At 43.9% G+C, this 26415-nt stretch overlaps 1 protein-coding gene across 2 annotated transcripts in view; it reads right to left on the bottom strand.

Annotated features, from left to right (window-relative positions):
• ARHGEF9 (Cdc42 guanine nucleotide exchange factor 9) overlaps positions 1-26415 on the bottom strand; it is a 659595-nt gene that overhangs the window by 508768 nt on the left and 124412 nt on the right. For both annotated transcript variants that reach the window (XM_077475005.1, XM_077475090.1), the window contains exons 3-5: positions 23171-23311; positions 5195-5476; positions 3302-3446 (exon numbers count right to left, since the gene is read on the bottom strand). In XM_077475005.1, coding sequence (XP_077331131.1) covers positions 3302-3446; positions 5195-5476; positions 23171-23311 — 568 coding nt within the window. The remainder of the gene's footprint in view (positions 1-3301; positions 3447-5194; positions 5477-23170; positions 23312-26415) is intronic.

Genomic DNA, 26415 nt, shown 5'->3' on the forward strand with positions numbered 1-26415 from the left:
TCCGCGCGTGTGTACGCGGCCTCAGAGTTGCTTCCTCAAACTTACAGTCTTCATAGAAAAGAGTTTACAGTTGGCATTGGAATCTGGAGTCATGGAGAGGGTTAAATAAAAAATGAAAATGAAAATGAAAGATTTCATTTCATTTTTTATTTTTATTTATTTTTTAGATTTAATCCATGATTTTGCTCCTGATGAGCGTTTGTCGTGCCGCGAAACGCGCCGAGCCTTTATCATTTTTTATTTCTACTTCAATCATGGAACAATAAGATATCATTTTATTTTATTTTATTTGTATTCAATATAATTTATTATGACCCTCTGTACTATATGCATTAATTGTCATTGCTACCTTTTTCAAATGTTAAGGTCTATCGGATTGTGATACATTTTTATTTATTGTATGCTTATCCAAGATCCACCTTATAGAGGCTTGATGCCCAAAATGTTTTATGGTGGATTATGGATTATGAAATATGAATAAATATAATTTTCTAGTCGCTTGACCAACTTTTTTACTTGCTGTGTGCTTCATCTAAAGTCCCACTTTCTTCCCTTCTCCCCCCTTCCCCCATTTTTAAATGTAATGACATGTTTTTTGTTATTTGCATTCTTCTATTAAAAAAAAAAAAAGTTTAAACTAAGCACAAGGAGTTAGACCCTCCTGCTGCATAATAAAACAATGGCAGATCTTTCATTGGCGACAATAATAGATACAAGAAAAGCCTGTTTTTCATACTTATCAACAAGACTGTAAGTCAGTTTTTCCTAAGCCCTTGTACACAGGGTCGGACATTCCGACGGAAAATGTCCGATCGGACCGTGTTGTCGGATAATCCGACCGTGTGTGGGTTTCATCTGACTTTTTTCCGTTGGAATGTCCGACCAACAACGTTTTAGAGCTGGGCTATAAAATTTTCCGACAACATGATCCGATCGGACTTTGTCCGATTGTTTGTAGAGAATTCCGATCGGACAAAGTGCCACACATGCTCAGATCAAATTCATAGACCAAAGCTATTGGCTACTAGCCTGAACGTAGTCCCGTTGTAACTAAATAACGTCATCACGTTACGTACGATCGGATTTTCCGACAACTTTGTCCGACCGTGTGTATGCAACACCAGTTTCGGACAAAATGCGACGGATTTTGTTGTCGGAATTTCCGAGCGTGTGTACAAGGGCTAAGAGAACTAGTCTATGGGCTTAGCTATTATGCTGACCTAGTGGTTTCAATACATGCCTGGGTAAATTCAGATGTCCTTATCTCCATGCTTGTTCCCAGTCAATGCATCAAAATAGTGTAGCTACAGAGTCAGCATGAATGTGAAGTCAGCAATGGCAGACTCCATGTTTTTCTAAGAAAAGTTTCCCCCTTAATTTGCTTTATGAATCATATAAAATATATCAGCGTATACAAACAGATCTATTGTTAGCTTACAATTAATGTCATTCTAATGCCGCATACACACGATCGGAATTCTCGTCGGAAAAAGCTCTAATGGTTTTCCCAACGGAATTCCGACGGAATTAGGCTCAAGCTGTCTTGCCTACACACGGTCACATCAAATTCCGATCGTTTATAATGCGGTGACGTATAGAGGTAGACCGATATGGGTTTTTCTCTGGCCGATGCCGATATTTAGAAATCATGGCGGCCGATAGCCGATATATGATGCCGATTTTTTTGGGCCGATATGTTAGGCCGATTTTATTTTATTTATTTTTTTTTTCCTTTTTTATTATTATTTTTTTTTAATTCCCCTTGATCTAACACACCTTTCCCACTGGGGCGTTTTTCAGGCGCTTTTGGGCTAAAAATAGCGCCTGTAAAGTGCCTGCAAAATGGCTCCCCTGCAGTCTGTGTGAAAGACAGCGTGCTTTCACACGGAGGCGATGCGCTGGCAGGATCTTAAAAAAAAAGTCCTGCAAGCAGCACGTTTGGAGTGGTGTATACCGCTCCTCCACCACTCCTGCCCATTGATATGAATGGGCACCACTGCCGAAGCGCATGCAATGCGATTTGGCAGCAGTGCTTCATGGGCGCATTTAACCTCTTCCTTGGCCGCTAGCTGGGTTATATGTGCCCCACTAGCAGCCAAATAGCACCGCTAAAATTATGGTAAAGAGCCGCTAAAACTTGCGTTTTACCATCAACGCATGCCCGCTCCAGTGTGAAAGCCGCCTTCATAAGTGATACAGAAAATTTCTTACATTTAAACATTTATTAAACAAAACAAGCCTCCAATCAGTTTACTTGTATGTATGATTTAGATTAAAAAAAATAAAATAAAAAAAACCTATATATTAAATAAAAACAGGTAGTCAAAACTTTTGGACGAAAAAAAAATGGGCTAACTTTACTGTTTTTATTTTATTTTTATTTTTTAAATAGTGTATTTTTTTCCCAAAAAAATGCATTTGAAAGACCTCTGTGCAAATGCCGTGTGACATAAAATATTGCAACAACCACTATTTTATTCCCTAGGATCTCTGCTAAAAAAATATATATAATTTTTGGGGGGGTCTGAGTGATTTTTCTAGCAGAAAATACAGGATTTTTACTTGTAAGCAACAAGTGTCAGAAAAGATTTAGTCTTTAAATGGTTAAACTGAGAACTTCTACACACAGAGATGAGTTCATTAATTCAAGTGTAAACATTGTATCTTTCTGTTCTTTTCTTGGCAGCCTGCCCAGAGAGGAGGAAGATGTTTCTATGGCAACTTACACTGACTTCTATTACAGAAGTCATTTCAAAGTCCTGCTGTAGTTCGGCTTTTTATCAGCACAATCGGCCGATGCCTATTATTTAAAAAACGGCAAATATCGGCCGATATATCGGTCGACCTCTAGTGACGTACAACATGTACGACGGGACTAGAAAAGGGAAGTTCAATAGCCAGTAGCCAATAGCTTCTGTCTCGTAGTTGAATCTGAGCATGCGTGATTTTTGGCGTGTCGGAATTGCATACACATGATCGGAATTACCGATAGAAAGTTTTTCCGTCTGGAAAATTGAGAACATGCTATCAATTTTTGGCTGGCGGAAATTCGGACAGCTAAATTCCGATGGAGCATACACACGGTCCCATTTTTAGATGAAAAGCTCTTATCTGTCTTTTTCTGGCCGGAATTCCGATCGTGTGTACATAAGTCATTTTTAGAAACCATTAACTTTTTTTTATTGTTGGAAATCAGCACAATACAAAGATCGTATTTGTGACACAGTGCCTTACTTCTTTTTCTTTTGCTTATCTGAATGCAGGAATATTCATCCCCTGGATAGCCAGCGCAGTCACTCACCTGTACTCATTAGCTTCCTTTTCATCCATCCTACTTGATCCAGTCCAGATGGAGTGCTCTGCGATAGAGGTAGTGACATGCATCTATCCAGAGGGAACTTGAATGAAGGTGGCACAGTAAGAGGAGTGGGAGGTAGTCGCAGAGGCTGGAGAAGATGAGAGAAGGTGACAAAGACAAGAGATCATTGGGCCTTCATTTCTCATACAGTGTCATTAACTTTACAGCACAATGTTAGAAATTTCACTCCACCATTAAAAAGGCATCAGTATGACGCCATCGCGCCCTTTGATGTGAGGGCACGGACTGTCCACACACCAGATAACACTCTCCATTTCTCTTGGAGATCCTGCAAGTATCCTGAGACCGGGGAAACAACCCAGTTGGAAAACAGCCACGATACACGGAATTGTTCATTCCATGGACATGCTGACTACTGAAGGAAAGCCCCCTCTACCCTCTGTGGCTTAATCTTAGCCCCAAGACAGCTGCAATATCTGTCCTATGTGTAGGACTCGGACGAGGCGGACTCTGGATAATGGGTGAAGTGGTGAGATGTACCTGACTCATTGAAAGTTACCTATAAATACATATACTCACCTGCACTGGGTACAATCCATTAGCCCGTTCTCAGCTGATATTGTCAAGTGGGCTGCCTATATACTTTTATATTTTCTAGAGGGGATCATCTTGCTTCCATTTGATGTCCAATCCAAATGGACTCATTGCTCGGAAAAATCTATATATATTTTTCATGCCAAACGGGTACTAATAATCCCAAAGTTCCCTGCTTGTAGTCCGTATGCATGGACCCTGTATATCCACTATATCCAGCTTGGATTATTCAGTGAACTGCCGTGTTGATATTATCTTGCTTTCCATTAATTATGACTGAACTAGGATCCAATATAGAGAACTAGTTGTGCTTGATATCTGGGAGGTTTGTATGTCTGATTGTGGTGGCCACCTGTGTCCTTAAGACAACTGTCTAATTTTTAAGTGTAGGTTTGGTATTAATATATACTGTATTTTTCGGCGTATAACACGCACAGGTGTATAACACGCACATTCATTTTAAGAAGGAAGTTTCAGGAGACTGGGGGGGGGGGGGGGTTGGGGGGAGGATGAGGAGACAGAAAATCAGGAGGGGCCGGCAAGGAGGAGCACATCACGAGATGTCTGACTAAATACAATCTCTTAGCAGCAGGGACCTGATCTACCTGTCAGCTAGCTGTGATTGACAGGTAGATCAAAGAGGAAGCTGTCATGGGGCCCCCTACTGGCAATGCCTGAATGGTCAGTGCACCCCTGGTGTGCGGCACTTACTATTGCGAGCTGTGTCGGCGGCTGCAGGTGTAGCACCTGCCACACAGCTCACATACTTCAAAGTCTTGCAGGACGCGGCTGCTAATGGGAACTGAGTTCCTGTTGTGGAAAAAGTACAAGAACTCCGTTCCCATGCGTTCCCGCAGGACTTGAGCCCTGCATGTATGTATGAGAGTAGGGACTAATGCAGTGATGGCGAACATTGGCATCCCAGATGTTTTGGAATTACACTTCCCACGATGCCAAGGTCCGCCATCACTGGACTAATGTGAATGTACAATTTACACGTAAAGCGCTGCGTAAATTGACACCACTATATTTAAATATCTGTAATAAATAAATGATTAAGTGTGCGGCAATGCATCTTGATTTTGTGAGTGGAACAAACTATATCTGAATAATGGCCATTGTCTAAATATAAATACTTTATTGTAAGTTTGGAATAGATGATCTTGGAATGAGATTCTCAAAAATATATATCTATCTCCTTATCTATTTGTTGATCTTTTGGTCTCTCTGCTTATACATATATCTATCTCATGCACAGATCACAACATCTGGAACACTTACTGGGAGGATACTCTGATCCTTCGTAAAAACACAAGGGGCTGTAGGTATCATCTTCCCAGACCCTTCACTCTTTTGGTCTGTATCAGAGTCACTTGTATTGCAGGTGCCATTATCTAGGACATCGGCGGCATCAGGATTATCTTTAGCAGAGACAATTTCATCATCTTCATATACTGTTTGCATGTTCTCCCTGATCTGTTCCTGTGTGAACTCAGAACCTCCATAATGCACAATTCCTTCTTCTTCTCTGGAGATATCGAGAAGTCCATCATGCCACTGTTCCTGGGAAAGAAGAATTCAGAGCTGAAAGAGGCATTTGTCATTGATATGTAGTAATGTTTGTCTGTCAGCTTACCTTTCCATGTGTACAGCTTAAGAGGCCAGCCCCTCTTACTTGGTTGTTTAAGTAATCTCTCCTCAAAGCATGGCTCCACCCCAGGCCCTATCAGGGAACTCTATATTAACCTGTGCACTGCAAGCCAGCCCTGCTGATCAATATTGTGTGTTTGGCTTCCACGTGCTACTTGCTGTGTGTTCTACGTCTGATTACAGTTGCCGATTTTGGCTTGTTCTTGACTATTCTTACCTGCTTGTTACCCAGAACTTTGGCTATCTCTAGTCTGCTATAACTAGTCTGCTGCTTCCTCTCTACCACCCTGTAGTCTGCCATGAGCGTGAGCTGGGAGGTCCTAGGGGGTCACGACCTGGAGCTAGACTGCAGCTAAATCCATCCTCACCACTATGGGCCTCTGATGAACACTCTGATGAACACTCGCTAGCTCTTCTGCACCCTGGGAAATCTCATGCTCTAGCTCCCAGTGTCATCAGTGTTGGTACTACAGAGTACCTGCTCTCCTGTATCACCTAGAGCTCCATCTGTAGCAGTCAGCCGTAAGATTCACTACCTTGCAGACCCATTGGCGGCCCGTACATAGTGGGTACATGGGCACACCGCCCCCCCTATTCATGTGCCCGGCCTCTTTCAGGACACTGGACACATGAAAAACGATGGCGGGAGTTGTGTGGCAAAGCTAATTAATTTTCACTATTTTCACGCTAACGTTCCTCCCTGCCAATCAGCAGGCATGTCAGTGAGACCTGCCTCCCGACTGGCCAAAGCATTAGGCGATGCTATTGGATGCCTAGCGCTTTGGTGGAAGAGGAGACACGGTGGAGCCACCGCTTACCACCGAGGAGGAGAGCCAATCCAGGAGAGTTGCAGAGCCCTGCCACACGAGCGGTAAGTGTTGCCGAATGGCTGCGGGGGGGGGGGGGGGGTGTTAGTGAAGTGATAGCTGAGCTGGGAGATGCGCCTGGCTGCACATGATGGGCACAAGTGGCTGCATATGATGGGCACAAGTGGCTGCATATGATGGGGCACAAATGGCTGCATATGATGGGGCACAAATGGCTGCATATGATGGGGCACAAATGGCTGCATATGATGGACACAAGTGGCTGCATATGATGGGCACAAGTGGCTGCATATGATGGACACAAGTGGCTGCATATGATGGGCACAAGTGGCTGCATTTGATGGGCACAAATGACTGCATATGATGGGGCACAAGTGGCTGCATTTGATGGTTACAGTGGCTGCATTTGATGGGCACAGTGGCTGCATTTGATGGGCACAGTGAGGCTGCAATTGATGGGGGGGTTCAGTATTTTTCAGTTTTTTTTTGCCCCCCAAAAACTTTCCCCAACGGATGCATCTGTCACCTGGACTCAGGTGACCTGACAGTGGGAGAACGGTGATAAAATCCATGGCAATGTGAGACCAGGGCTCCTTAGGAATGGGCAAGGGCATGGGAAGACCAGCAGGGGCTTGTGTGGAGGATTTAGATTGAGCATAGACATGACAAGCCTTAACATAGTCTTTGACATCTGAGCAGAGATTAGGCCACCAGTAGTGATGAGCAGGATCAGAGGAACCCAGCATGACCTACCCCCTTGGAATCATGTCCCGAATTAAGGATCTTAGCTCTTAGCTCAGTGGGGATGAAGGTCTTGCCAGGAGGAATTTTTGAGTCCAGGGTGGTAGAATGGGCAACAATGCATGAGGTCGGAATGATCGGCTCACGTTCTGGGGTGGACTCTTTGTCCAAAGTGTTAAATGGCCTAGAGAGTGCATCAGCCTGACTGTGCAGGGACGGGACCAGGTTTGTACGTAATCATGAGAATATTGTCCAACTGAAAAAGATTCTTGGTGAAGACGTAAAAGGGCACTGGCCGCTGAAGAAACCCAAGCCGGCTCCTCCAAGAGTTACGAAAGAGCTTCAAGAAGTCAGACAGGCTGGAAACCACAGGATCATTCTTCTCCCACAGGTGAGCAGCCCAGGCTAAAGCTTCAACGGAGAGGAGGGAAATGATATAGGCTACCTTTGCCCGATCAGACAGGAGGTTTTGAGGCTGGAGCTCAAAATGAATGGTGCATTGGCTGAGGAACCCCCTGTAGGCTTTGGGGTCCCCAGACAAACGAGATGGAGCTGGCAGTTGTAGTGAATGTGTGGCTGCGACTGTGACCAAAATAGGTGCAGCCGCGGATTGTACTTGATGTTGCTGACTCGGGGTTCCCAAGGAGGCCTGAAGCTGCTCGAAGCGGGAAGCCAGATCCTGGAGGAATCACATCACTTGACTCTGATGCGATTCCTGGGTCTAAAGTCTGCGGACTATGCCCTGCGTGTTTGCATGTGTAGGTAGCGGCATGTCAGCTGGGTCCATGGCTGATCAAACTGTCAGGTCACCTGAGTTCAGATGACAGATGCATCCCGTCGGGGTCTGGAGTGCACCGCAAGGTAGTGGACCTTACGGCTGACTGCTGCAGATGGAGCTCTAGGTGATACAGGAGAGCAGATACTCTGTAGTACCAACACGGATGACTCTGGGAGCTAGAGAATGAGATTTCCCAGGGCGCAGAATCTAAGAGCCAGTGGGTGTTCACCAGAGGCCCTAGTGGTGGGGGTGGATTTAGTTTCAGTCTGGCTCCAGGTCACGACCCCTAGGGCCTCCCAGCTCACGCTCACGGTAGACTACAGGGAGGTAGAGAGGAAGCAGCAGACTGCGTCAACAAAGGATAGTCAGGAGATCGCCAAAGGTCGGGGCAACAAGCAGGTAAGGATAGTCAAGAACAAGCCAAGATTGGTAATGGAATCAGATGTAGAACACACAGCAAGTAGCACACGGAAGCCAAACACACAATATTGATCAGCAGGGCTGGCTTGCCGTGCACAGGTTAATATAGAGTTCCCTGATAGGGGCTGGGGTGGAGGAGAGATTACTTAAGCAGCCAGGGGAGAGTAGCTGGCCTCTTAAGCTGAACGAATGGAACATGGAGAGGGCAGCTGACAGATAAACATTACTGCATATCCATGAGTCCCTGTGCAACAAAGAGATCAACGAAGAGATCAGTGGTGCCAATAAGGTAAATGGGAACAAAGGGTAGGGATGTGGAGAAATGGTGGATGGGGTCATCTGGGCCTGTGGAGCAGATAATTTATCTTCAAATTACGAGACCAAAGCTATTGGCTACTAGCCTGAACGTAGTCCCGTCATAACGAAATAACGTCATCACGTTACGAACGATCGGATATTCCGACAACTTTGGCCGACCGTGTGTATGCAGTTTCGGACAAAATCCGTCAGACAAAATCCGACGGATTTTGTTGTCTGAATGTCCGACCGTGTGTACAAGGGCTGAGACCCGTTTTCTGATTGGCCGAAAAGAGAAGAGAGAGCAGGGGAAGGAGGGAGGAAACCGAAGCCAGAGGCGGGAGGGAGGAAACTAAGGGAGAGCCACAGCTGCCACTGAAAGAGACCCCCGAAGCAATGATTACATGGGGCAAGACAGTGAACCTGACCCGACCAACGGGGGGGTGGTTTTACTGTTTGCGATCCCCCCCCCCCCATGGCCAGCTTAAAGTGACATTAAAGGTTAATTTAAAAAAATTAAAATAACAAACATGTCATATTTACCTGTTCTGTTCAGTGGTTTTGCACAGAGCAACCCTGATACTCTTATCCTCCTCTTTTGACACATACACACGATCAGAATTTTGGTCAGAAAAAGCTCTGATGGTTTTCCCGACGGAATTCTGATGGGATTTTGTTGTCGGAATGTCCGACCGTGTGTACAAGGGCTTAGGGAGATTCTATTGTCTCTATTTGTCATGCTTACCATTGAAAGTGAAAGTAAAAGAAAATCCCATATTTTGGGCTGTCCCCAGAAAAGTAATAGACAGAAAATCTTCCAATGGGGACACCAGTTCTGGTGACTTGGGGGTCCCCAATCAATGTCCTTTGCAGGGATTTTATATCACTTCCTATTTGGCTCTGGCACAGGACAAAGATAGCAAAAAAGAAAAATCTTATAGGGGTTTAAACGCTTCCTTGCTCTATCCAATATCTAGAAAAAGTTTTGTCTATAGTTCTACTTTAAAGTGGGGTGTCCCTAAAAAAAAAAAAAATTTAAGTCAGCAGCTACAAATACTGCAGCTGCTGACTTTTAATAATCAGACACTTACCTGTCCCAGGGTCCAGTGATGCGGGGAAACGAAGCCCCCCCCCTCATTCCCTGCTCCGCTCATGGCGCCGTCATTCGTACTGTGGGCACCCGGCTGTGGCTTCACAGCCGGGCACCCACTGCACCCACTGCAAGCTGGCGCAGGGTGCTGTGATACACTGCACAGTCACCTGGCACACGTGACAGGTCCCAGATGACTGTGCGGCACGAGGGGAAGTGATGTCACCAGCCCGGGCAAGGAAGAAGGCAGACTACGAGGGACCCCCTAGCAACAGGTATTTAGAGGTGAGTAAAAAAAAAAAAAAATTTCCAATTATTATTATTTATTTATTTTTTAATATTTTTAATCACTTTATTTTTTTTGGTGGCAACACCACTTTAATTTAGAAAGTAGTGGAATTGCCTTATAGTGTCCATATTATTGTCTTATGAAAAAAAATAAAAAATCTCACACACATTTATATGGCACAGTGTTGTGCTTTACAAATGTTTATTGGGTTTTCCTATTGAGTGTATTAAAATTACTGAATAAAAAAAAGTGGTGAGGCACGTCCTGTGACCTACCTCCTCTCCAGTCACTAAATATTCTCTTCAATCTTAAGCAGAGATAACTCTATGGTGCACTGCAGGCTCCACACCGCAGCCTGCATTTTATGAATGGCATATAAAATAGAATGCAGTGTCCAGAGGATAGCAATATCTTCTCTCCTCTATTAATAGGCTCCATAATACATGAAAAGTCAATGAAGATAGATAGCTATCTATCATAATGATTGTATTTTTTAAATGTTTACCTCTATATATCTCAGTGCATATTTATCCTATCTGTAGGACAGCAAAAAAAAAATAAAAGTTGCAATGTGCCTTAAGTACAAATAAAAATTGTTCAAAAAAAATAAGAACACAGCAAAGAACAGAAGGAAGCTCCACAGTGATACATACAGTAGTAGGCATCTTACAAACGTGAATTATTTATTGCTCATATGCTATGGAATTTAAAGTGTAAAATATGGAGAAAGTAAAATATTTAGAGCAATTTAGACTGCTCTTTGTCTAGGTTATTGGAAGATGCATTACATAAGTATTTATAGTTATATAACAAACACTTTTCCACGCTTGGCATGCTGCACGCTGCATTCCTATAAATAGTTGAGTGAGAACATACATCTTCAGGTCAGCACCTCTATCTACCTATCCTGACAAGAGCAGCGAAAGATGAAGTGAGTGCTCTGGGGCTGTGGGACCTTTTTCTTAGAATATATATAACTACAGTTCAATCCTGCCCTCGGGCTAGAAAGATAGTGCTAGCATCTCCAAGCATCATCTCCAGTTAACAGACCTATTCATGTCATCTATTTTAGGTAAAATGAAACACTTTAAAAAGTGACAGCAATCAAATTGAAAATAAACTATTTCGTGAAGAAACTAATTTCCGATTGGCTATGTATAAAAGTATCACCACAAATTGAAACTGGTTGTTGAACCCCCCCCCCCCCCCATGTAGCCAAGTGCATGTAGCTCTTGGTCCGGTTCTGATCCGTGACCACATTGTGCAATACAAGCACATCTTTATGTCTGCTTTTGCTGGCTGTCCGCTCCCCCCCCCCCCCCCCCAATGCCACTGCCACAATTGTCCAAAACAGCTGGTCAGGGGAGACCATGTAAATATTTACTGCCAGAATCACACAGAGGGACACCAAAATCCCTAAATTACCAAAAGAACAACCTGTATGGGACTTTGAGGATGCCCAAATATGTATATTGCATACAACACTGCTTAACGTTCATACATTTATTCAAGTTCTACTAAAACATTAAAAATATATCACATTCTAGCCAGACACAGCTCATTTGTGAATTCATAACATATTCCAATAAAACATTGTTTCACCGTATATCGTTGAACTTCCTATCCTACTATAAAATGCTTGTCTTATAATTTTTATCATAATAATAAATATATTTAATGTTGCGCATACACACACACACACACACATACATTATATATATATATATATATAAATAATATATATATATATATATATATATATATATATATATATATTGTAAGGGATCTTCCCGGGGTAGGGTGTGTTTGGACACAGTTCACAGCAGACTTGGAATTTATAAAGCAGATCTTGGCGTTTATTCGTGGTACAAACAGTCCAGCAAACAAAATATACAGCAACACCGTGCTTTCTAAGTACAACAAAAATAAAAGTCCTAGCCCGGCTGGGCGCTTACTAACAGGTTCTGCTCACCTATCTGACACTTCCAAACACAGCGTCTTTCGCCTGGATGTCGCAGGGTGAGTTTTAGCTCCAGCAGTGGCTGTGCTTGCAGCTTCCTTCAACACACAGATTGTTCATTCCCTGGCTGAGAGCAATCACCTGCAGACCCTACAGAGCCTTTAGCTTCCCAGGCTAATTAGGATCAAAGCTCACCTGATCTCAAACCCAGAACTGGATCGGGGGATGTGGAATGACAGGTCCCTCTACCAAACCTACCTGCCATTCCATATAAACCCAGGCCCGGCAAAATTAAATAACAATTCAGCAGCATATCGCTGCTGAGAAACTGAACCATCCTGGATTTACCATCTCACACTGTGTAGCAACCTAGGTGAGATGTACACCCCCTCGATCACTTCTCCAGTGACATGTCTACATATCCCCCCCCTCTTTTTCAGACCGGAGGGCTGAGCCTTTTGTCCCCACAGACAACTTACCCTTGACAATGCGTCAGCATTTGCCTGTAATTTCCCTGGCCTGTGTTCCACAGTGAAATTAAAGTTTTGTAGGGAGAGAAACCATCTAGTCACTCTTGCATTTCTCTCCTTGTTTAACTTCATCCATGTTAGGGGGGCATGGTCTGTCACCAACTTGAATTTCCTGCCTAGCAAGTAATACTTTAACGATTCTAGGGCCCACTTTACTGCCAAACACTCTCGCTCCACAATGGCATAATTTTTCTCGGCCGGGGTTAATTTTCTACTCAAGTATGTCACTGGATGCTCCTCACCATTCACTACTTGTGAGAGTACTGCACCTAAGCCTGTGTTAGAGGCATCTGTCTGGACCAGAAATTCTCGTTTGAAATCGGGGGTAACTAAGACAGGTGGTTGGCACAAGGCAGACTTAAGGCTTTGGAAAGCCTTCTCGGCCTCTGGGGTCCACGTGACCATTGCTGTCTTTCCGCCCTTTGTCAAGTCAGTTAGTGGAGCAGCAACTGAGGCAAAGTTCGGCACAAATCTACGGTAATACCCCGTAATACCCAGGAAAGCTCTAACCTGTTTCCTTGTCAGGGGTCTAGGCCAATTCTGTATTGCCTCAATTTTATTTAGCTGTGGCTTAATCAACCCTCTCCCAATAATGTAGCCTAGATATTTGGCCTCTTCTAGGGCTAGAGCACACTTCTCGGCATTTATGGTCAACCCCGCATCACTTATGGCATCCAACACGGCCTGTACCTTACAGAGGTGACTTTCCCAATCAGGGCTAAAAATGACCACATCATCGAGGTAGGCAGCTGAGTAATCACGATGTGGTCGCAGAATCAAGTCCATCAACCTCTGGAAAGTTGCAGGCGCTCCATGTAACCCGAATGGCATCACTACATACTGGAATAGCCCATCAGGGGTGGAGAATGCAGTTTTCTCTTTAGCCTCACCAGAAAGTGGAATCTGCCAGTAGCCCTTTGTGAGATCGAGGGTGGTTATGTACCTGGCGTTACCCAACTTCTCAATCAACTCATCTACCCTGGGCATAGGATACGCATCGAACTTGGAGATTTCATTCAACTTTCTGAAATCGTTACAGAACCTCCAAGTTCCATTGGGCTTTGGGATTAGCACAATTGGGCTGGACCATTCACTCTGTGACACCTCAATTACCCCCAGAGCAAGCATACGTTTTACCTCGGCAGATACGGCTTCCCTATGTGCCTCGGGTATCCTATAGGGCTTAAGGTTTACTCTGCTTCTAGGCTCAGTTTCAATGTGATGATGGATGAGGTGTGTACGCCCTGGGAGGTCAGAGAACTTGTTTTTGTTTTTCTGTAAAAATTCCTGAGCCTCCTGTTTCTGTGACACTGATAGAGTATCACCTACCTTGACTGGAGGGATTGGTGGTGACAAATTATTAACAGTATTTGTCGCCACCAAGGATTCCCTGTCTTTCCAGGGCTTGATCAAGTTTATGTGATAAACTTGGAAAGGCTTCCTTCTACCTGGTTGGTGCACCTTGTAGTTCACCTCACTGATCTTTTCAACAATTTCATAGGGACCTTGCCACTTCGCCAAGAATTTACTCTCAACAGTGGGGACTAGTATAAGGACCCTATCGCCTGGGTTGAATGTCCTGATTCTTGCGGACCGGTTGTAAATTCTACTTTGGGCCTCTTGAGCCCTCTGGAGGTGTTCCCTTACCAGGGGCATTACAGTGGCTATACGATCCTGCATTTGTGCTACATGCTCAATAACACTCTTGTATGGGGTGGACTCATTCTCCCATGTCTCTTTTGCAATGTCCAGTAGACCCCTAGGGTGATGACCATAGACCAACTCGAATGGTGAGAACCCTGTGGACGCTTGGGGCACCTCCCTAATAGCAAACATGAGGTAGGGTAATAAATGATCCCAGTCACGACCATCTTTTGCCACCACTTTCTTCAACATATGTTTCAAAGTTTTATTAAATCTCTCCACCAATCCGTCCGTCTGGGGGTGGTACACAGAGGTACGGATGTGTGAGATTTTAAATAGTCTGCATAATTCCTTCATTACTTTCGACATAAATGGCGTACCTTGGTCAGTTAGGATTTCTTTGGGGATCCCAGTCCTAGAGAACATATAAAACAACTCACGTGCAATTGTTTTAGATGCAGTGTTTCTTAAGGGTACAGCCTCAGGATAGCGGGTCGCATAATCCAGGACTACCAAAATATACTGGTGTCCTCTAGCTGACTTTACAATGGGACCCACTAAATCCATGGCAATACGCTCAAAAGGCACCTCTATAATAGGGAGCGAAACCAAAGGACTGCGAAAATGTGACACTGGGGCACTAACCTGACATGTGGGGCACGACTCACAGTATTTTTTAATGTCATCATATATGGCCGGCCAAAAAAACCTCTGGAGAACCCTCTCTCGCGTTTTGTCAGTCCCCAAGTGTCCCCCAAGAACATGGTTATGTGCCATGTCAAGCACCTGACGCCGGTACGGCTTAGGTACCAGAAGCTGTTCCACAATCTCATCCTTAACCTTATTAACCCTATAGAAAAGATCATTAGTCACCGAAAAATGTGGAAATCTTTTTTCAGCATCTGGTTCCTGAGGTACCCCGTTCAAAACAGCAACCTGCTCTCTCGCATTTTTGAGAGTGGGGTCCTGTAATTGTGCAGCCCCAAAATTATCGCTAGACACCTCTAAGTCTAGTATATTTTGCTCAGTGGGAGGAGCCTCCTCCTCCCCAGCCAGGACCTGCAAAGGAAAACAATCATTTTCATCCTGTACACTTTTATCATTCACAGTGGACAAAGCAACCACCTTAGAGATATCCTCACTCCTTTTGGGGATTTTTCTTTTTTCCCAGAGAGCCCAGAATAAAGGAAAATCGCGCCCCAATATTACATTATGCATGAGGTTTTTAACCACACCCACTTCATATTGTACTGTGCCTTGTTCAGTCCCGACTTTAGCCAGCACTATAGGGTACACTTTTGTATCACCATGTATACACACAACGCTCATATGCTTTTTAGACTCTAAGTCCCCAGTCACCAGGCTAGCATGCACCAAGGTTACAAGGCTTCCTGAGTCCATTAACGCTTTAACAGGAAAGTCATTGATTGTAATATCGCAGATTTGCGGTTCAGTCTCTAGTCCAGGAACTGCAGCACAAGATGGTTCCGCAAATAGCGACTGACGCCGGCTAGCATCACATTCCATGGGTTCAGAGGTAAGAGGGCAATGGGCCGACACGTGTCCCGCCTCATGGCATCTCCAACACTGGATAGGGCCTGGTCTCTTTGGCAAGGAGTCCTTTTCAGAGCCCCTTAGCCACCCTGGACCATCACCAGTCTTTTGTCCCTGAGACACCACTTGAGCCCTTTTCCCCCCATCAGCACCCCTCCACACTCCCCCAATAGATGGAAGTCTCTTACCAGCTGACGGCACAGATCTGGCGCTCCGGGGAGGTGAAGATGCTGCAGGAACATCACGGAGGTAGTCCTCAGTCGCCTGGAACCTCTCCACAAGGTTGACAAGTTCGTTTGCATTCTTAGGATCACCTTGTCCCACCCAGCGTTGCAAGTCAGTAGGAAGCGCTCGGAGGTAGCGATCCATCACGACCTTCTCTAGGATTTGTGCAGGAGTAGAAGTGTCTGGCTCCAACCACTTTCTTGCCAAATGGATTAGGTCATACATCTGGGACCTCGCTGATTTGTCCAGACTGTAGCTCCAGTTGCGTACCCTCCGGGCACGGACTGCAGTAGTAACTCCTAGTCGGGCAAGTATCTCCTCTTTTAGCCGAGTATAGTCCTTAACCTCTTGCTCACTGAGGTCATAGTAGGCCTTTTGGGGTTCACCTGTTAAATAGGGCGCAATTACCTCTGCCCACTCAGCGGCTGGTAACTTCTCTCGCTCAGCCACGCGCTCAAATACTGTTAGAAAGGCCTCAACATCGTCCTCAGCAGTCATCTTTTGCAGCGCTTTCTGCACAGTCCTTCTCCCAAAAAAAATCTCTGGAGCGGCTCCCATCACTATGGGTGGATTAGTAACCACAGGCGCCTCACGATTTACTATCAGGTGCTCGATAAGTTGTTGTTGGCTTTGGCGCAAAGCTTGCAACTCTTCCTTATGCATCTGCTGTTGTGCCGCCATGGACTGTTCATGTCGTTGCTGTTGTTGCAAACTCACTTGCATAAACTGCTTCAGCATCTCCTCCATGTTGCTGGACTGTTCCTGGAGTGTCATTGCAGCTTTCACCCAAGACATAAGCAGCTGTAGCCAAGTCTGTCCACACCGTTGCCCCTAGCAACCGACTTTGCCCGCATTCGAACACCAATTGTAAGGGATCTTCCCGGGGTAGGGTGTGTTTGGACACAGTTCACAGCAGACTTGGAATTTATAAAGCAGATCTTGGCGTTTATTCGTGGTACAAACAGTCCAGCAAACAAAATATACAGCAACACCGTGCTTTCTAAGTACAACAAAAATAAAAGTCCTAGCCCGGCTGGGCGCTTACTAACAGGTTCTGCTCACCTATCTGACACTTCCAAACACAGCGTCTTTCGCCTGGATGTCGCAGGGTGAGTTTTAGCTCCAGCAGTGGCTGTGCTTGCAGCTTCCTTCAACACACAGATTGTTCATTCCCTGGCTGAGAGCAATCACCTGCAGACCCTACAGAGCCTTTAGCTTCCCAGGCTAATTAGGATCAAAGCTCACCTGATCTCAAACCCAGAACTGGATCGGGGGATGTGGAATGACAGGTCCCTCTACCAAACCTACCTGCCATTCCATATAAACCCAGGCCCGGCAAAATTAAATAACAATTCAGCAGCATATCGCTGCTGAGAAACTGAACCATCCTGGATTTACCATCTCACACTGTGTAGCAACCTAGGTGAGATGTACACCCCCTCGATCACTTCTCCAGTGACATGTCTACAATATATATACACAAGCGCTGAGCAAACTGTTGGCGCTATATAAATCCTGAATAATAATAATATATATATATATATATATATAATTAATATATATATATATATATATATATATATATATACATATATATAAATATATATATATATATATATATATATATATATATAAATATATATATATATATATATATATATATATATATATATATATATATAGCGACTCATAATAATGACTCCTCCGAAACAATTTTTGTGAGTATTCATAGATTTATCCCATACTCGAAGGGGCGTACCAGTAGGAGGGAAATGTCTAAGTTGGAGACCAAATGGATGTATACCATGAAATCCTATACTTTCATGGGTTCAACATGGATTAGGACGTTAATGCTTTTCTTGATAATGCCTAAGCCCTTGTACACACGGTCGGACATTCCGACGGAAAATGTCCGATCGGACTGTGTTGTCGGATAATCCAACCGTGTGTGGACTCCATCGGACTGTTTCCGTCGGAATATCCGACCGACAACGTTTTAGAGCTGGGCTGTAAAATTTTCCGACAAACATGATCCGATCGGACTTTGTCCGATCATTTGTAGAGAATTCCGATCGGAAAAAAGGGCCACGCATGCTCAGATCAAATTCCTAGACCAAAGCTATTGGCTACTAGCCTGAACGTAGTCCCGTCGTAACGAATTAACGTCATCACGTTACGAATGATCCGATTTTCCGACAACTTTGTCCGACCGTGTGTATGCAACACCAGTTTCGGACAAAATCCGTCTGACAAAATCTGAAGGATTTGGTTGTCAGAATGTCCGACCGTGTGTACAAGGGCTTATATTCCCTTTGTCCCTAGTCTCAAAAGGTGCATGTTGTTAAATATACAATATTGCCCATTGGCTTATATGTGAATTGGTACTTTTTGATGTAAGCAAATAGTGTATAACACCATGAATTCCTGCAGTAAACAAGTGATTCTAAAAAGAATAATTAGTGATAAGAATAAAATTAACTATAAACATAAGTGATTACTAACATTCAAGGTTACTGCTCTCAAAGTGCATGTGCTTTTAAAAAAATGTGAACAAGATAAGATCACTACTATATACTATACTAATACATCACCAAATAAATCATAAAAACTCATATCAAATATAAAATAACAATATGTAAAGTCCATAAATTCCAGTGAACAAATTAATAAATATATAAAGTTCATGTAAATCCAAGGAGGTTTTTCCAGTGCAAATTCAACTTAATCAGATGTGCAGTATAAAGTGCCAAGTTGTCAGGGCTGGGCTCAGCCCTTCCTTCTCAAAGCTGGCTGCTCAGCTGTCGGCTAATTGCCAGCTCCTTGCTCTCCACAGTGACTTACTTGTTGATGATATCCTGCTCGTCAGTCCTGCTCCCTGACCCATCCCATCTCTGGCTCCCTGACGTTTTGGCTTGTCTGACTATCCATTCCGGTTCCTGAACTCTGGCTATGTTTTGACTACGTTTACTCTGTTTACCATTTTTTATTATTATTAAACAAGTGTGATTTAACTGTACTTCCGTCTCAGTCTGATTCATGGTTTCTGACACAAGTGCCAAGACAAACATCAGTGCAAAATTCATGCTCCCCTCTGTGTGCCCTCTCACTCACCAGAGATCCAAGACTCCCATAACAGAAGTCGGATGCGCTTTGAGAGGGTGGCTGGGCTTTGTAGTCCCACTGGCTGTGTCACTGCAGCTTGCGTTGTCCTCACTGAGCCATCATAAATCCCAGGAATCCCATTGAGAAGTGTGCAAACGTTATGAGGACTGCTGGGCTCTGTGGTGCCACAGGCTGTAACTCCAGATATAAAAGGTGTTGTCCTCAACGAACCTTCAGGGATGGGTACAAATGGCAAAAGAAGCTATATAGCGTAATTCTGTTTTTTTATTGTATAAAATCAAAAATTCCAGGTAATCCACTCATATTAACGCATTGTAAAACCGGAACCGGAAGTGGCCGGCCAGAAATGACGTCACCACCTGTGGTCACCTGACCAGTTTCGTCCCACCCACGGGTCGTCTTCGAAGGATCCTTTTTGATTTTATACAATAAATATACAGAATTATGTTATATAGCTTCTTTTGCCATTTGTACCCATCCCTGGAGGTTAGTTGAGGACAACACCTTTTATAGCTGGAGTTACAGCCTGTGGGAGCACAGAGCCCAGCAGTCCTCATAACGTTTGCACAATTCTCAATGGGAGTTTCGAGATTTCTGATGGCTCAGTGAGGACAACGCAAGCCGCAGTGACACAGCCAGTGGCACTACTAAGCCCAGCCACCCTCTCAAAGCGCATCCGACTTCTGTTATGGGAGGCTTGGACCTCTGGTGAGTGAGAGGACACACAGAGGGGAGCACAAATTTTGCACTGATGTTTGTCTTGGCACTTAGCACTTTATACTGCACATCCGATTAAGCTGAAGTTGAACTGGAAAAACCGCCTTGGATTTACATGAACTTTATATATTTATTTATTTGTTCACTGGAATTTATGGACTTGACATATTGTTATTTTATATTTGATATGGTATTTTTTGATGTCAGGGACCCTTTAATAATTTTATTCCTGTATGTGGTCATCGTGTTTTTAGTTTTTTAGGTATTTTCCAGGTTACCAACACTGTTGTTTTGATAAGTTTATAACTTATATTTTATTGTAAATTTTAGTCATATTTGTATTTATTGTTTCCTCGTTTTACCTGTTCTGCATTATATTGTTGTATGTTTTTCGCACTAGAGGGTGTTTGACTATCCCTTTTGAATGTTCCCTTGATCAGACGCTGTTATGTTTTTCCAATTTTCGTTTAAAATTAGTTTTGGTATACAATCGAGAGTGAGACTTAAATCACTCCAAAACGAGGTTTGGTCAATGTGGGATGTTCTATGTAGCACAGGTGAAAGCAAGGTTTGGTTTCACCTGAACTTGTATATAAGGCAATGATGCAACATGGTGCCCGTGCCCCAGAAGAAGTCCTCTGTTAGGAAACAGGCAGAGCTACATGCTCATGTCAACCAGAAGTGACGGTAAAACGCCATCTTCGCCAGCTGGGACTATTGTCTGATTGCGCAATTGATTTTAAGAATTGTACCATAAGTGTTATTTTAAGGCTCAATAAATTTGTTTTAAGGGTTTTACACTATATGTCTTGTTTCTTCCCTTCTTGTCCGTAATTGGTGGTTTGAAATGGTCTAGAGCTCTATAAGTACCACCAACGTGCATGGAATGTTTGGAGGATCACATGTAAACCAGCCTGTTTGACCTTACTTTTACCAGAAGGTCCCTGATTTATGATAAGTATACATCTGATTGCTCTTGGTGGTGGCTTTCTACAAGAGGTGACGGCTTTGATTCACCACACTTTCATTCATTCAAAGGAAGGAGTTGGACTTTTCTCACTTGGAAGATTGTTTTTTCACATGGCGGTTTTCACATAAGGACTTTATTCACAATTTCACTATTTTATAAGGACAGCAAGTTACTTTCCATATATAATAAATCATATGAATTGTTATATAATTAATTCACCAACTGTAGACTTATGATGTTTTTATTAATTAGTTTCACAGAGCCTGAGGAAGTGGGATATTTGGGACTCACAAAATGTGTCCTGTAATGACCGTTAAAATCCCCCCCTGCTATTGCCATCCAAAATTTTGGAAACCATCTGCCTTGAATATAATAAAGGATACAAGCATTTTATAGTAGTAGGAAGGTCAATGATATACTGTGAAACAAATAATCCTTTATTGTGGAATATTTGGTGGATCCACAAATGAGCCTTGTCGGGATGGAAGGTGATGTATTTTTAATGTTCTTGAATACATTCATGACATTTTAACAGCGGGGTATACTATAATTATATTTTACCACCCTAAAAGCCCCATACAGCATTTATTTTTTTGTAGTTGGTTAAGGGAACAAAAGCAACGAATGGGGGGGGGGGGGGCAGTGAGTGTACAATAAGGCTTGGCAAGGGAACAATATTGCCCGGCTGAGGGTATAGGGGAACAATAAGGCACATTGGGAAGCTAACATAGTGCCCAGTGGGAGATGGGGAACAACAACAGTGCCCTGCAGGGGTTGGGAAGAACAATAATACCCAGCGGGGAAATGGGGGATACCACTAGTGCCCATAGGGGTGTGGGGGGGGGGGGACAATAGCGACACTGGTGTTAGCAGAAAACATTAGGTCACTGTTCCACACTGCGGTTCCCTCTTCCACTCCTCTTTGCTAGACCTATATAGACTCTATCATATACTATATCCCTCTGCCACATAGTTTGCAGACACCAGGGTCCGAGTGCTGAAAAAAATGCTGCCCAGCTTGGATTTAGAACACAGTCCAGATCCATGGGATGTGTTAAAATCCCATCCAAAGATCTATTTTATTTGCACTGTGTTTGTGGTGGAATTTTATTTACCGTGGGTAGCCCATACTTACTGTATTGTGTGTGCCCCTTCCCTCCAGCCAGCCATTAACTAGACATAAATCAGGCAGCTGTCACCTAGTTTTAGTTCCTTTCACATAGTCGGCCACCCGGGTGAGGCTCTGGTAACTCTTGAAAAAAGCTTGCTTGCAAGCTGGAACCCCCCCCCCCCATCAACATCAGCAGCTTTGCCATCTTCCAGCCCTGTGGATCTCTTCCTTGAACACTGCAGTACTGTCAACTGAGCCCAGACATGCCTGTCTGCTATTCTGAGGAGAGACTAGCTGGCCGCTTATGTTGTTGTGAATGATGGCGCTCTACCACAGTGTGCACCCGCTGCCAGAAATGAGCATTGTCACCTCCCCCCCTCTTAGCTGTCACTCAGCTCTCATTATAAATGTCTCTACTGCTGAGCAGCTTGGTTGAACAGTGGTGGGGGGGCTGGCTGTCAACCATAAACCACAGCAGGAATCAAAATGGGACCATGTGGTACATGCACTTGGTCCCTTGTGGGGTTCAGCAATTCCTAAATTGTGGCGATACTTCTTCTTTAAAGAAGAAAGTTTAGTCAAATTCAAAAAGTAGGCTATTCTTTTAAAAATAAGAATCTTATGAAAACGGTAAATTAACACTTTTCTCTACACCGGGGGTCTCAAACTGGCGGCCCTCCAGGTGTTTGGAAACTGGAAGTCCCATCATGCCTCTGCCTGTGAGAGTCATGCTTGTAACTGTCAGCCTTGCAATGCCTCATGGGACTTGTAGTTTCGCAACAGCTGGAGGGCCGCCAGTTTGAGACCCCTGCTCTACACCAAACTTATGGAAAGGCAGCTTATATGCAGTTCAGATACCACGGCATTTATGTCTGTCCTTGGGGTCCGTAAATCTTATGCTGTCATAAGCAAATTTTGACACTTTCTGTTGATTTCAAGAGTTAGACGATCTCCCCTGCTTTCCTACTGGCCCATCACTGTGGCCTTACTGGCTAAAAGGGAAGCACAGGGGGTGGTAAAGAGCAGGCCAGGATTACTAAAGATCACCGAAAGGGTTAGGCAGATTCACAGATAAATATGGAGTATGAAAGTTTAGGCCAAGGTCCATTTTCACAGAAAAGTTAGAGATTTCAATATTAATATTTATTTATTGTTTATATGCTCCATTGATAGTTCTGTTTACTGCAAATTCTAACTATACAACAGTATACACAATAAAATATATGAAATAATAAACCCAACAATATCTAAGCCATAAAGCTATCAAGATGCTGGTTAAAGTTTCCTTAGGGTGCAACTGTTGCCTCACACAACCAAATAAAATTAGTTACCTCAACGGTTATTTCTCTTTTATCCTCACATACTGTTTGCATGTTCTCCCTGATGTGTTCCTCTGTGAACTCAGAACCTCCACAATGCACAATTCCTTCCTCTTCTCTGGAGATGTCAAGAAGTCCATCATGCCACTGTTCCTGCAAAGAATGTAATGCTGTCATAAGCAAATTCTGACACTTTCTTTTTGGTTTCAAGAGTTAGATCAGTGCTTTCCCACTGGTTGATCACTAACGGTCTTACTGGACAATAGGGATGAGCTCGGTGTTCGACACGAACATCGGCCGTTCGTCTGTTCGGCGAATTCAGAACTTTGTGGACCTTCGCACCAAATTCGTGTGGCACGAACGGCCTACAATGCACTATGCCAGGGAAACCTTTTGAAGAGCGAGGGCCACTTAAGCGACTTTATAACTGGTCGCAGGCCACAATGAGTGAGTGAGTGTGAGTTCCATGTACACTCTGCATATGCAGATCCGACATGGATACAACCCACTCTACTCTATGGGACCTTGGATACCATCTGCCCAGATAGAAAGGGAGGGATCGGATTGGAGGTAATTGGGGTGTAAATGGCCACAAGTCCGTTTACATGTGCGGCTCATTGGAGGTGAATGGAGGGTCAGACTGATAGTGTCAATTGGGCCTAAGGCTGTTTTCACACTGATGCGCTGTGGTTTACTCACACAGAGGGTGCAAACAAGTTCACCTGTGGCTTTCCTGCAGGTTAGCTGTACTTTGCCATAGACTTCTATTATATCCTGCAGGTGTGGTGCACTATACACTGTGATTTAAGTAATAAACTTACATTTAATAACAGATTTCCATTCAGGTATCGCTGGCTGTTGTCCCAGGCAGATCGCATTTGGTGTCACGCCACCTGTGATAGTAGTTGGCGCTATACAGGAAGCATTGGCTTATACGGCTCTGCAGCCACTTGCTTCCTCTACCACAATCTGGGCTTGCCAACCCGCCATCCCAGAGCAGGAGGTCGAGGGCCACATCAGAGGGCCCCGCGGGCCACATGTGGCCCCCGGGCCACTGGTTGGGCACCCCTGCACTACGCCATCGCAGTGCATTGCTGGCTCATGATTGCTGACCTCCTTAAAAATACTGGTTGACTGTTATATTGATTCATTGGGTTCATCACCTTTATTCACTGACCTGGAACATGTATGCTGCTCTGGAGTTCTGATTTTACTCTGACTATCTTTGACTTTTTCCTTTATCATACTTGTATACAAAACCTGCTATGTTCAAAGATTACTGGTTATATTGATCATTATATTAAGGTAAAGTGGACAAGCAGGTTCAGCCCCGTACGTGGAGCCAATTTAAAGTGGAAGTAAACTCCCCTATCGTTTTCAGCCAAGGAAGCTGCCATCTTTGTCTCTTTGGTTTTAGGGGGGCCAGACCATGACCAATGGGAGAAGAAAATGTCCCGGTGTCAAGTGGGAGTAAGCTATACCCTATCTTTGATGTCAGTGGGAGGACTAGTGCCCCATTCTTGGCGTCAGTGGGAAGAATTGTGCCCCTTCATGGTGTTGGTGGGAAGAAAAGTGTCCCAGCTTTGGTATTAGGGGGAGGAATGGTGCCCTATTGTTGGTGTCAGAGGAAGGAATAGTGCCCCATCGTGGTATCAATGGAATGAATTCTGCCTCATTGTTGGCATCAATTAAATAAATTCTGCCACATCGTTGGTGTCTGTGAGAGGAATAGTGCCCCATTTTTTGGTGTAAGTGGATGGAATAGTCAGGTAAATGAAACAAAGGGCCACATCCAGCACCCAGGCCGACCTTTGGAGACCGCTGCTGTAAACAAACTTAAAGTGGAAGTAAACTCCCCTATCGTTTTCAGCCAAGGAAGCTGCCATCTTTGCCTCTGTTTAATCTTCAACTGCTATGGTGCTGCACATGTGATCCGTTATGACACCAGCCATTGGATGGTTTGATAGTTTGGCTGAGAGCACAGCCAATGTGCAGTTAGCATTCCCGGCATGCCTTTTTTTTTTTAACTGTTTAAATCGATGGGTTTACTTCCACTTTAAGCACACATGCTGCAGAGACACCAGGAAAATGAACCACCAAAGGACTTGTAAGTCATGAAGACGTGATAGTAAGGATGTAAAAAAAATAAAAAAATCAGCTCTTGATGCTGGAGCCAAGAGAATTTTTGTTTTAAAGAAAGCAATGTCATTGTTCATACTGAGTTTCACAAAAAAGATATGACAGAGTAAACTGTATTCAATATAACAGAAAATCATTGTCAAATATTATATCTCACCTTACCAGCCTAGAACAATTACCATTATACCAGTATGTTCACACTGAATTTTCTTTTTTTATTACGATACAGATGTTTTGTTGTAGCCAATGCGCTATATACTTATCTTTAATGCTATGATTCACATTAACCAGCAGATGGTGCTAACACACTTATTTTTAGGTAACACATAGGCGCTAATGACTGTGAGTGTTATTTTACTAGACATTTTCCAGTTGAACACATTAAATCTCTCTATGGCAAATAACATTATAACACTGACCATTTTGCTGCAATGTACTGAGGACCTCACATGCACATTGTGATCAAAAAGTAATTTGTACAGCTACATCCCTGCACTGCGATTCCTCAAGACATTAGTTCCCCCGTAATAACAAAATGGACAGTTTATGTCTGAGGACATTACTTTTCCTTCTGCGAGTACAGCATTAAAGTGAATGAACATTTAGGCCTCCTCCAGGTTGCTCCTTATTGTTATTGTAGATGTCACCTTGCAATTTCCTATAACACTATACAGCTACAAAAAAAGCCAGTGTACAATATTGGATGCTGTCCTGAGAGCCGTGTTACTTTTTACTGTATTTAAATGGTCAATCCACCCAAAATTGTTTTAGGGGAGTCTTAGAGGGATTTTGTCATTTTCCCATTCTAGGTTAAGGTGACAAGTTTTCCCAAATGAATACACCGCCCCCCCCCCCCTTCCTTTCCCCCACCATCTCCACTGATACTTTCCCCTGTGCCCAGGGGCGGCCTGACCATTGGCCTACTCGGGCACTGCCCGAGGGCCCCGGGCCACTAGGGGGCCCCATCAGGGTTGCCAGCCTCAGTAGAACCAGGGACAGTATGTAAAAAGCTTTGTTTTTTTTTATATCTGTCTCTGAAATGTCCCTTACCGACATCCTTTTGGTCTAAAAATCCTGAGATTATAGCTGCCCCACCTCTCCAGTACCTTCTCAGTCAA

Source organism: Lithobates pipiens, unplaced genomic scaffold, assembly GCF_037356315.1.
Source record: "Lithobates pipiens isolate NorthernLeopardFrog02 unplaced genomic scaffold, aLitPip1_a1.2 Scaffold_1, whole genome shotgun sequence".
Taxonomy (NCBI): Eukaryota; Metazoa; Chordata; class Amphibia; order Anura; family Ranidae; genus Lithobates; species Lithobates pipiens.